Raw genomic sequence first — 13,320 nt, forward strand, 5'->3', positions numbered from 1 at the left:
CTCAACATTTGTTATATGGTGAGTCAACTCTCCTTTTCATAATATTGTTGGAAATAGAAGATTAAGATAATCCACACACTATAGACAAATCCTGTTTAACAATATCAAAAATACCATTGTGATAAAAGATCACACAAAAGGAGTCTGAATACACTGAATATATACACACAATACTAGTTAGTCAAACCAATACATTGAAGCAACCCTCACAACTGTAATATTAGTCAGTTGGTAACAATTTTAGAAGGTTGGTGATGTCAAATACATAAAAGACAGAGTTTGCAGGTAGTTAGCACGTTACAAAAAAGACGACAAAATGAGAAAGCATAGCTACAGACCTAAATATGTCAAGACTATTTTGAAATTAATCCTGCATCTTATCACAAATTTTTGATGTTGACACGACATACAATCTAGAAGTAAAACACATTTGATGGGAAAGGCAATCGCCGTCAACGAGAGATTAGACATTAAATTTGTAGCGACAGGCACAAAATTTGGCACTGTAATATCAGCAAACTATTAGCAGAACTGTTATTGAAACCTAGAGTTATTATATCTGTCTTGCAATTATACAGGGTCGTCAGGAAACAGTCTGGCAAAGTTGTAAGGGTGCTGCTGGAGGGTAGGTTGTGCTGATAATCTTTATGAAAAAAATCTGATATGTTCTGTTGCTTCAGAGTTAATTAGAATTGAAGTTAGTCAATCAGGCAGTTGCACAAAAACTTCAAGGAGCCCTCCAGAGAAGGTGTGGTGCGACATTGATTTTTGGTTGGTTTCCTACAACCAAAGAGCAATGCAAAAATTTGACATGGCAGAGTAGTAAGGACCAAACCCAAGCCAAAGGCTAAGCAGTCTGGTGCACTATCATCTACACTATGTTTACTGGCAGTAATTGTCTCTGGCAGGATGTCTGAATTTGGACATTCAGCAGCCATTTTGGCTATCTTCATGCTAATTAACTTGCAAACTGCAACAATAATAATTCCTCAGCACAACCTACCCTGCAACAGACTTGCAAAGCTTTTCAGACAACCTGACCATTCTGTATATTTCGGTAATCTTATTTCACAGCCATTTCAAATATACAGCAATGCCTTCTACGTTTTCAAATACATGAAGCACTGCCATAGTGAATACTCCATTGACCACCCTAAGGTGCTGGATACTACTATCACTGCACAGCCTATTAAACTGTTGAGATATAAAGAACTTCAACAATTGAACCAGAGGGATTTAATGTTCAAAGACAAACTGAAAATAGTGCACACCACCAATTTGCCTGATCCACACAGCTCTGTCAACATGTAAGTTGCAAATACAAATATTGTCATGTCATCAATTTTCAGCTTCACCACACATCGTACATATCAATAACACTGGGTACTTTTTGGGCCATCAATATGGTCTGTCAATTCTAGTAATAACAATATGTCAATACACACTCTCCGATGAACTACATACACAGTTTAACAGTGTGTGTGTGTGTGTGTGTGTGTGTGTGTGTGTGTGTGTGTTTTTGTGGCCTACACGTGTGTTGAAATTCAGTTAACAAAGGGTTATCAGAGGCCAAATGTTACTCACCAGTTGCATACATTACAATGACTGAGAAATTGTCCCATTTCAATACTAACGTAATATTAACATGTTTTGCCTCTTAGTGACAAAGCTAAAGATGTCCTGAACACTTCCATGCTTTGCTAGACATTGTAATACTGAAAGTGGTATGCCCTTGCCTTTTTCCTGTCTTCAAAGCAGCTCATAAGAAACCAGGAGTTCACCAGCAGCTCTGAGTCAAAGTGCAACTTTTCGTTCATCACATTAATAAAATAATCATAATAGATGAAAACTGATATCTGAGAAAGTCTGGTACTTTTAGGTTTCCAATCTAGCACTCTCAACTAAATTTCTCTTCATGATTATCTTGGTAAAATTATTGCAACAGACTGGGAAAAAAATGCAACCAACAGAAAAGTCAAGGTCCTAGTCCATCCCAGCTACAGCTGCTATGTTAGTCAATCAGAAATCAAAGACAGGACCAATAGAGGCTTAAAACTGCCCAAACAAATCCTCATTTTACACTGATCATTAATGGTAAGTATATACGCAAAAGGGCTGTTGCAATAGTTATCTTTTTCCAGAGCATTTCAATGAACAGCACTCTTTCTGCAGGACAAGTCATTCGTAATTAAGAATGAGAACCGTTTGGAAGAAAATACATCTTTGGGTAAACAGGAATTTTATGAATGTTTCCTGTTAATTTGTTTACTTTTGGACAACTACATGCATACATCAGTGCCTTGTTGTTTTTATCAGTGTATTATCAGCAACACGGACCAAAGCAGTATCATCACAATGCATGCAGTTACCCAATATTACAGGAATTACACAGAATATACAGGGTGATTTAGGAATTTAAAACTCAGCAACGACAAAAGGCAGAGCTAATCACTACCTATAGGCGAATTAAGGGAGCTATAAAGTTTCATTTAGTTGTACATTTGTTCGCTTGAGGCGCTGTTGACTAGGCGTCAGCGTCAGTTGATGCTAAGATGGCGACCGCTCAACAGAAAGCTTTTTGTGTTATTGAGTACGGCAGAAGTGAATCGACGACAGTTGTTCAGCGTGCCTTTCAAACGAGGTATGGTGTTAAACCTCCTGATAGGTGGTGTATTAAACGTTGGTATAAACAGTTTACACAGAATTGGTGTTTGTGCAGAGGGAAAAGTTCTGGACGGCCGAGAACGAGTGATGATTTTGTTCGCAGCCCAGGAAAATCTACTCGCAGAGAGCTGCAAATTCCATAAGCAACTGTATGGAGAGTCCTATGAAAAAGATTAGTTATGAAACCTTATCATCTGAACGTCAACTACCCAAGGCGATGGATCGCCCACCAGGCAGCCCGTGACAGAGCACTTCATTACTGGCCTCCAAGAAGCCCTAATCTTACCCCCTGCAATTTTTTCTTATGGGGGTATGTTAAGGATATGGTGTTTCGGCCACCTCTCCCAGCCACCACTGATGAGAAATAACAGCAGCTATCTAAACTGTTACATCTGATATGCTACAGAGAGTGTGGAACGAGTTGGAGTATCGGGTTGATATTGCTCGAGTGTCTGGAGGGGGCCATATTGAGCATCTCTGAACTTGTTTTTGAGTGAAAAAAAAAAAAAACCTTTTTAAATACTCTTTGTAATGATGTATAACAGAAGGTTATATTATGTTTCTTTCATTAAATACACATTTTTAAAGTTGTGGTATTCTTTTTTAATCACCCTGTAGATTAATTGCATAGAATCACTTTTGTTGCAAACAAATTTATTAAGCAATAAAATAAACGTTAACAAAAGAATGCACACTGCAATAAATTTGAGCCCAATTTATCAGTGTACTGAACAATAAATTTTACTATTGTTAAGGAATAATATTAGCTGTAGGATACACACTATTTCTTTTTGCCCTAAAATACTTCAAATATTCCCTTACATCTACTGCTTCAAAATAATGCAAGCAATGAACAGTATAAAACCTGAAATCTATTATTCACATATTCCTTGCAGACACACTGTGCCATGATTCACACTTTCCCTTGTGGTCAAATTAGACTGAACTCTTTAGCATACAGTACTGAATCTATCATGTCTTTCTGCTTTCATATATGAAGCACAGATCACACACACACACACACACACAAACAAACACACACACACACAAACAAACACACACACACACACACACACACAAACAAACACACACACACACACACACAAACAAACACACACACACACACAAACAAACACACACACACACACAAACAAACAAACAAACAAACAAACAAAAACACACACACACACACACACACACACACACACACACACACACACACACACACACACAAACACAAACACACAAACAAACAAACAAACACAAACAAACAAACAAACAAACACAAACACAAACAAACAAACAAACAAACAAACAAACAAACACAAACAACACACACACACACACACACACACACAAACTTAAAAATGCAACACAGAATGACAAGGGGACGTGGTATTTTATGCAGAGAAGGCTGGTGGTGACCCAAAACCTCTTTCAATATCTATCTGTTTCTAATCTTGGCAGTATTTACGTACAGGGAATACATGTTCTACTGCACATAGTACAGTAAAAAACTGCATGACAATTTAAAAGAAAACCAATATCAGTTTTCAAACAACAAAGTTGCTCTCTTCACATCATTAATTCAGATGTACAATCTGCTGACAAATAGAATGCCATCGTCTGGGTAACAGAATCTGGAAGCATTATTTGATAAATGTTTCCACATTTTACATGACTCGTCATAAATGGCAGGAAGTCGAGTAAAGGAAAAATAATGCAAAACCCGTGAGGTGTTATTACGTACACCATCTGTAACTATGCTAATGCTGTTTATTTACTAGTTCTTCCATCCACTTAAGTTTGTACACCACAATGTGAACGTCTTATGACAGCTCTGACAAAATACAAGAGCAGAGCTGGACAGGGAAGCACTCACTGGAGGGGAAGGCGTGCCAGCCTCCTGTCTTACGAAAGTGAACTGGCAACCCATGAGAAAAATGACAAACTATCTAATGCTTCTGAATACTATTCCATTGCCGAAGACTTCAAGAGCTCTAGTGTTGCGAGCTGATACTGACAATTCATTAACTAAGCCAACTGGGTGGCAGTATGCAGCAGCCAATCAGAATCAATGAATGAATTATTTCTTTCAGCAGAAGATACAAATTGATTATACATATTTAACAACTATGAAAAGGTATTAAAAAATCTGAGTTCCCCAGTCATTAAGAAGGAAACAAAAGAATAAGTTTATTGAGTATGTTTATTAGCTTCAGAAACAATCTGATTTAAAAACCGATAAAGTTTCATAAGCAGTTTGTGTAAAACCATTTGCCGTGCAGCTCAACATAGCCCCCAATGTCCATCTGGCATGTGTTTACGTTTACACGTGAAACCATGTGCAAAATTCAGCTGCTGTAAGCTCTTCATGAAGGTGACAAGCAACAAGTGGAGTTCTGCGACATCTAACTTTTTTTGTGCAGTTTCACATGAAAATATGTATAGTCCATTTTTCTTTGCCAAAAAACAATGTTATAAGAAACATGCACCTCGATATGCTTGAGAACTTTATTTTCCCCCAGTTTGAGACCGATTCGAATGACCATTTACCAACATGATGGGGCACCACTACACTGGTATCTGAAATTGTGGGAATTTTTAAATCAAAGGATTCCTGAATTATGACTCAACTGCACTGGACCAAATGATTCAGCCTTACATTATTCGCCTCCATGGCCACCAGGTGTTTATGACTGTTAATGCACCTCCTGTTACCAACAACAATGAAGGGACATACACTGCAAACAGCAGCTGTGGAAGCTGTAATTCAAGACATGTTTGCTGCATTGTGGGAACAATCTGAATACAGCAGCATCTCAAGGGAGGCATATTGACCACCTATGAAAAGGTATGAAAAAGAAGTTTATCATTCATCAAAAAACATAATTCATTGTATGTATTTATTCGTTTCAGAAATACAGACATGCAAAATCAGATGATTCTTTTTGCTACTCCCTGTGTTTCCAATATGGAGAATCAAAAAATAGTATTAACTTATCTGGTTTTCAAGTTGCTTACCAATATACCTATTACTGGCACACAGGTAAGTCTGGGACCTCTGTTACATTAGAATACGACAGTCTGGTTGTTAAGTTGTCAAAGTCAACAAATGTGAATAGAAGAAAACTAGATGTGCCGTAACTCAAATTGTAGGCCAGGTTGGAATATGATTAGTGATTCGATGAAGCAAACAAATCAACACAAAAATACAACTGTCATAGATTGGACACACAGCCTACACTGAGATCTACATGATCATTTTGATGACCTACTCTTCTGTCTCAATTTCCGGTTTTGACAAAAACTGATGTTGAATTCTAAACTTAATGGAACAAAATACGAACTAACTTTATTTGCAGATCCTTGGTAATTATGAATGATTAACGACAACTGACTATAGGTTCATCCTATTTCACTGCCAACACTCAATACAAAATTGCACAATGTACAAGCTGCATATTTGGAACAGAGATTTGAGATAACATTCTTATACACAATGTAACAATTACGAACTTGGATTATATCAACCCATACAAAAACACCTTTAATGAGCCAGTGCATCTAACATATTTTCAATCTGTAAATTATAATATGAAAGCTGGAGATATAAGCTTAGGAATGATGGACCTGAATGTGACAAAGTTAGTCTCCATGGTGGTAACTAACATTACAAGTGTCCCATGTGCAAGAAAAGACAAACCTGCATTTTAACAGAAACAAAATCCAAAACTTTTTCAAACTATTCAAAGTTACATGCTCAAGCTAGTTTGCATATTTGAATAAAACCAGTTTCTTTCGCCACTTTGCTGAACAATAGACTGGTTCTATAAAACATCACAATCACTGTCTTATGCTCTGAACAGTCAACTAACTTTAACAGCGACAATACAAACTAAATGCAACACACTAACTTACCAATCATCACAGCTCTTCCCTTAGGATCAATAGCCAAGTATTGTCCTGGTACTATCCTCCTACATCCACTCTTCCCAAAAGTTTCCTGATGAACTTTCTCAAAAATATTTTTTGATGGTGAGTACTCTAGAATCACTATTCTTCCTGAATCTGAACCAACTACTATATAATCTGGAATGAACAAGAATTTAAACCGTTACAAAACTGCCAATAAAACAAAGAATATAGCATTCACATTGTTAATGCACTGACAAACCTTTTGTCCCACCAGTAAGACGGAAAGCCATCAGAGACCGAATAATTCCAAACACTTCCACAGTCAGCAATGTATGAACTTTTCCTGTGTTTGGATCCGGTCTCATAAGTTCCAAAGATTTCCCACGGGAAACTAAAATCTCTTGAGTCTTACTGCCACTAAAGTTTCCATGGACAGCATGAGTAATGCCAGTGGCACGCTGTAGTGTTAAATTGTATAGATGCATCTTGTGTTTATCTTATTCTTGGAAACCTGGAACTATTAAATTATGTATGAAATATAAAATCTCTTCACAATATATATCCAACTACTTATGACAATATCTGCATAAATCTTCGATCTCTCAACACTGAAATACTTTACATTAACTTCTGTAGCCAGTTAACCGTTTTCTGTTTGATAAATGTAATGCAAGTCCTAAGCCTGATACATCCCACTAAACAGCATCTGAATTAAATGGAATGAAACACCATAATTATTTTATGCTGAGTATAGGACAATATCATGTGGTTGCTTGAAACAAATCCCAATAATCATTAAATCCAATGCCAACATTTTAAATTTTGCTCATCAGATCATATTCCAATACACGACAGTACAGGTAATTTCTTGCAAGCATTCCATTTCCAGAGATGAAATTAATTATGTAACAATTATAGCAAATAAAAATATGTCAACAACTGATACCAAGGCTCTATCACAATTTGAAAGACTAATCTATAAAATCTGAGTAGTGTATCAATGTTTTTCAATGATTACATTAACCTTCCTAACACAAAGCAGTATTGGATCTGACATTTGTTTTCATTTGCACAGGGAACTGTGCTAGTGTTTATCAAACATATTTTCTTTTATTTTACACATCTGGTTCCATAGGACCAAATTGACAAGCAAGTCTCCAATGTGATGGAATGTGTCAGTGCATTAAATTACAACATAAAAGAAATAACAAAAATCAGTTTTCATCGAACACCTCGACAATAGAAGCGATGCAGGAGGAAATATTTCTGTTTAGATTTGAAAGAGTGTGGATTATTGGTAAGATTTTTGAATCCTTGAAGTAACTTAATGAAAATTGGCGCAGCAGACTACTACACATCTTTCTACAGAGTCAATGAAGTGAGACAAATGCAGGTTAAATTTCTGCCTAATATTAACTGAGTGAAAGCTGCTAATTCATGGGAATAAACTGATATTGTTAACCAGAAAGTGTAGTAAAGAATATACATGTAGGGGGGCCAATGTCAGAATACCCAAACATGGGCCAACATGAGTTTCATGAAGTTACAACACTGTCAGCCCAGACCAACCATTTCTGAGCCAAAATTACCCTTTGAGAATGGTAAGAAATAACCAAAATATAATACTGTATTTCCAAAGGAAAATAAGCAAAGTAGACTACTTTTTGTGTATCACTTCAGATACTTCTAATCACAGCATTAAGTCTAACAAGATTCTGGACATGGACTTTTCACAACAGTTTACTATCTGAACACCTACACATTTGAACTATGCAGTCTCACTAATCATATGCTCATTTCTTTAACTGCACTATTTGAAACAACACCAACATTGCATACAGCATTCTTTATTACCAAGATAGTGTCATCAACAAACAAATATTAACCTCTGGCACTCCTATTAAACTGTGCCCCACTTGGACCCCACATTATAGCCATTCTCAATACTGTGGAGAATGACGTATTGCTGTCTGTTGTTAAAGTATGAGGTGAACCAATTGTGAGCTACTCCTTATTTCCATAACGGTCCAACTTCTGGAGCAATATTTTGTGAACACAAACACCTTAGTTAAAGATGCCTAGCATTCAAAATCTTGGTTAATACATGCAGTACCTCATGGAGAAAAGCAAATATAGCATTTCCAGTTGTTAAGCCACTTCTAAAACCAAACTGTACTTTTCACAGCAAATTATGTGAAATGAAATGATCAATTATTTTTATATACACAGCCTTTTCAATAACAACAGCAAACACTGATGGCATGGATATAAGTCTACAATTGTCTACATTAATCCCCCTGTTATACATCAGTGTTACTACTGAGTAATTTAACTGTTCTGAAAATTGACTATTCCTAAAGGAAAAAAAATAGATAAATATGGCAGGGTACATTGCTAATATGTGCAGCATATGTATTTGCTAGATACTATCACACTCATGAAAGTCCTAGTCTTAGTGATTTAATTACTGACAATCTCCCTCTAGTCAGTACGACACGAGTATTTCCAATATCTGTCTCAGAAAGGCATTATCCAAGAGGGTTAGATTCCCTGCAGTAACTCAGTTTTTATTTAATTCACCAGCTATGTTCAGAAAGTGACATATTTTACATACATATGGCATCAGTAGCAGAAGCATTTTTACCACATACCATCTTTACATCATCAACACTGTGCTGCTGACCAGATACTTCCTTCAAGACTGACCACATGGTTTTAATTTTATCCTGCGAATTACCTATTCTATTCGTGTACTGCAACTCTTCTTTCCTATAACACTTTTGAGCACCTTACAGTACAGTTTGTAATGGGCTACTATAGTTCAACTGTGACTACATGTAACATTTTGATATAATTCCCACTTTCTTCTACAGTATCCCGTTTAGAATGTTCTAATAAAAAGCAATTTTCAAAGAACATGAGAAATATGCTATGGAAAGCATTTTTGTCATCTACATTGTCAGCACAACAAGCCCCCTACCTACTCTAGTACCTTATGGCTATAAAAAAACTTCAATAGTTTGTAATTATACATAATTTTTGTTTAAAACCTTTCAGTGTTTTAATCTGTATCATGGCTGGATTGGCAATTCACCCCTTTACCAACGGAATGCCTACCTAATAAAAATTAAAAATATTATCTATAGTCTTACTACTGTTCCCCTGCACCCTGGTTCGGAAAAAATAGTCTTCATCAGATCGTATGAATTTAGATCATCCAATGTCCTTTTCCCTGCACAATCACATACAAAAGTAACTAAGCAGGGATAACTATCAGCGGTGAACGTGTAAAACCAACTACTACAGGAATTTTACTATGTGTAATCCTACCACAGCCCTCTACACCTGCCACCTGTAAGCTCTACCAACCTTTCATTCCCCTTTACATGCCTGTGATGTGCACATCATGCCAAGTGCAAGCCTAGGTTCGTATGAGCAGTTGCCAGCAGGCTCGTGCGCATGCGCAGAGCTGAATTCCCATATGAGCAGTGCCTTCCTCCCGCTTCTGGCTACTTTAAGTGTGGCGGTTTGCTGTATGAGCAGTGGCAGCCAGAAGCTACCCGGAAAATTTTTCTGGCACACCCAAGCTGCCAGATTCATACATGCTGGACATAGAAATGTCCAATTAGAACGGAATGAAGCATTCTAGTATGGTTTATGAAAATCCAATGCTGCTGGAATAGTCTCTGATGTCCTGTTCCTTTTATGACACTAAAATCTCTTAATGCTATATACATACGAACATATGAACTAAGTAGGCAAATTTGGTCAGTACTTTTGAACTAATTATTTTGTTTTGAATATAAATGACAGCTGTAGCAGAATTTTACAAATCTGGCTTCTGTGAAAGTGTTTTTCAATCACAAGGTATTTGCCTAGTACTTCCTCTAGGCCTGAAGTTATTTCTTAATTTGTGTTTATGTCTTAGATTTATAGAATGCCATTCTATGCTAAATTGTACACACAGCATACAGTGTTTTAACGAGAATATCAACTATCAGTTGTACAGCTTCTTTGCCTCGCAGAAAACCATGTTAATTTTTTCAAATTTTGAAATAGTCCTGAAATTTATTATCCTTTGTTCCGGTGTAAGCTACACAAGAAACTGCATTTGTTGCAAGAAATTTTATGGTACTTCGAGCTGTGGAATCTAATTTTGAAATGATATTTTGCAAAGAACTGCTTCGTTATTTGCATCCTTTGTGTGGGATATGATAAAATGATTGTTCTAAATACAACTCAGTATGTCCTCAACATGGTGCATGATTACACATGCTCACATGATGCCCCAAGAGAAATACAATGAAAAGCGTATGAGCAGAGCAAGCACCAAGCATGGACTGCCTACGTCATCGTAGCTGCGCATGCGCAGTACAGCCTGTTGTCTAGCGCTCTCTGGAAACTTCTCAAACGAACCTCCTATCTACTGAAATGCCTCTGCCACCAGTGGCTTCTCAAACCCCATGTACAACTAACAGCAGCAATGAGGCAGATCATAAAACAGTTTCATGAAGTGCACTTTAGTGCCACCAGTTTGAGTAGGTATCTTTTCCAGGTCGTCATCTACATCACACTCTCCAACCCTACCAAGAATATTCCCAGCTCCACTCACATCACTACCTGATCCTCTTTCAGAAAACTACTACATAACTTTCCTACATTAACAGTCAGTTGGCCCACAATATTTCAGAATGCTGGTGAGTTGGTACTCACTCCCACCACTTCTTCCAAACAATGGCCTACACTCTGTCATGTGATCTAACAGCACAACCTCCTTTACATTCGAAATTGCAGCTGTCTTAAGGTCTGTAACTGCTGAGGTCAGCTGCACATTTCCCCAAACCTACAAGAGTCTCCTCTCCACTAAACTAACAGCCGTCAGATTTGTTGGTGATACAAAAGTACAACTCTCTGAATATCTCCTCCTCCTAAATCAAAAGTACCTGATTTATAAAGGGAAAAACAGTTTAACTGTCATATACAACACGACCTGATATTCCACCTTGTGGCTGGAAGGATAACCTTGTAAAATTCTGTTCAATAAGATTTGTTACGCGCAGAAATATCAGATAAAAAAAAATAGATAATTATCCACTGTAAACACGATGTTCCATGGGGCAATTCCGAGCAAGAGCTTACATACACCCTAAATTTCCTTACACCTCTAACTTTCACATATGTTAATATAACTAGGAACACTAAAATGCTGGCTTTCAATTTCAACTGTGTGGCCTTTAAACACCATTCCCTAAGCAAAACACACACGATTAATTACTAAAGATGTGTTGCTTTACAAAGACACGTGAAAGGAGACCGCTATTCACGCAAACGGTTCTCCACATTACACAAAATGAATCAAATTCAGGCAGCTGCACATCGCTACACTGAGTCGGCAAAAAAATATCTAGCATGTCTAAACTAGTCTCACCCCCTTCCACAATGACAAATTACAGTACAAGTATTTAAACACTGCTTTACAATCCGTTGCCCATAAATAGAAGAAAATGCTTGGGAGCCGATTGGAAAACAATTCCAAATCAAAATGATACACAGACATACAGAATAGCAATAACTGTAACATAACTTCATCAAAATTAAACAATATGGACAGCGAAAATCAACAAAGGAAAACAGCACAGAACGAACTATTTACGAAAAGAACGAATATTAATATATATTAAATCAGAAATCATAAATCATGTATCACCACAGTAAGCACAAAAAACTTATTAGTTACCTCTAAGTTTAAAAACGGCCGTTATGTGCAAAACAATTATCCATTTCCGAGAAAACTTCTACCGTCTGAACGCCACGACACACTTTCTAATATGGCTACCAGCAAAATGAGAAGGAGGCAGACTGCTGCGAACTGATGTAGCACATCTCTGAACGGCAACCGGAAGTACAAACTGGCTTCCATAGGCGTAGCCCCCACCCTCAACGACAGAATCAGAAGTGGGGGATCAACGACCCCTGGGTTCGCTAGAATAAATCGAATAAATGCCAATTTAAATCGGCCGTAATGGTACTTTCCATCAAGTCACAGCATCGTCACGTCGCATCAGCTACCCACACATTAGCGGATTTTAGTGACGGGTCACAGATACTTCGGACGGATCCTGCAAAACCTGCAGGCCCTGCCTGTTGGTTAGTAGGGTATTAGACGATGATTCGCAGCGAATGGTACAGGTGTACCGTGACGATCATTTGGCGCTAGAACGGGTGGAACCAAGAGACTTTGCCGACATATTATTTGTGCTCAGATATAAAAAGCAGTTCTAAACTCCGATTAATTCGCATATGCTCACTAGAGGGTGATATCTCTCGAAGGTGCTGAATAGTCAAAAGGAAGGTTGATATGCGTTGAATCTATCTCTGATAATGACAGAAGCCTCCCATCGTAGAGATCGTTGTATAGCAAGCTGTTTGCTGTGACTTCCGCTTCCAGAACATAGAGAGGCATCTCTGTGTTAGCTGCTGAAATCGTCCGAATGTTAGCCGGAAGTAGTTTGAACCACACCATGTGGCTGGAATTTCCTGGTAACAAATCTGTCCCCATCAACTACTTAAGTTCCTTCAGTAGCTATTTGGGAGACTTGTCTCCTAATTGTTTGCCTCCAAGTAATCTTTGGAATTGTATCTTTTAATCAAAAGTAACAGTTTGCAACACAGTTCTGCTTGAACTTCGTGCATTTCATTTAATTGGGTCTAAACACAATGAAATAGATCGACATTATC

General features: G+C 37.5%; 1 protein-coding gene across 1 annotated transcript in view; it reads right to left on the reverse strand.

The window, feature by feature from the left end:
• Positions 1-12,995, reverse strand: part of LOC126355795 (splicing factor 3B subunit 3) — a 47,467-nt gene extending 34,472 nt beyond the window's left edge. The window contains exons 1-3 of the mRNA XM_050006214.1: positions 12,320-12,995; positions 6,842-7,099; positions 6,586-6,756 (exon numbers count right to left, since the gene is read on the reverse strand). Of these exons, the coding sequence (XP_049862171.1) occupies positions 6,586-6,756; positions 6,842-7,067 (397 nt within the window). The 5' untranslated portion in view covers positions 7,068-7,099; positions 12,320-12,995. The remainder of the gene's footprint in view (positions 1-6,585; positions 6,757-6,841; positions 7,100-12,319) is intronic.
• Positions 12,996-13,320: the final 325 nt, after the last annotated feature.

The sequence above is a fragment of the Schistocerca gregaria genome, chromosome 3 (assembly GCF_023897955.1).
Source record: "Schistocerca gregaria isolate iqSchGreg1 chromosome 3, iqSchGreg1.2, whole genome shotgun sequence".
NCBI lineage: Eukaryota > Metazoa > Arthropoda > Insecta > Orthoptera > Acrididae > Schistocerca > Schistocerca gregaria.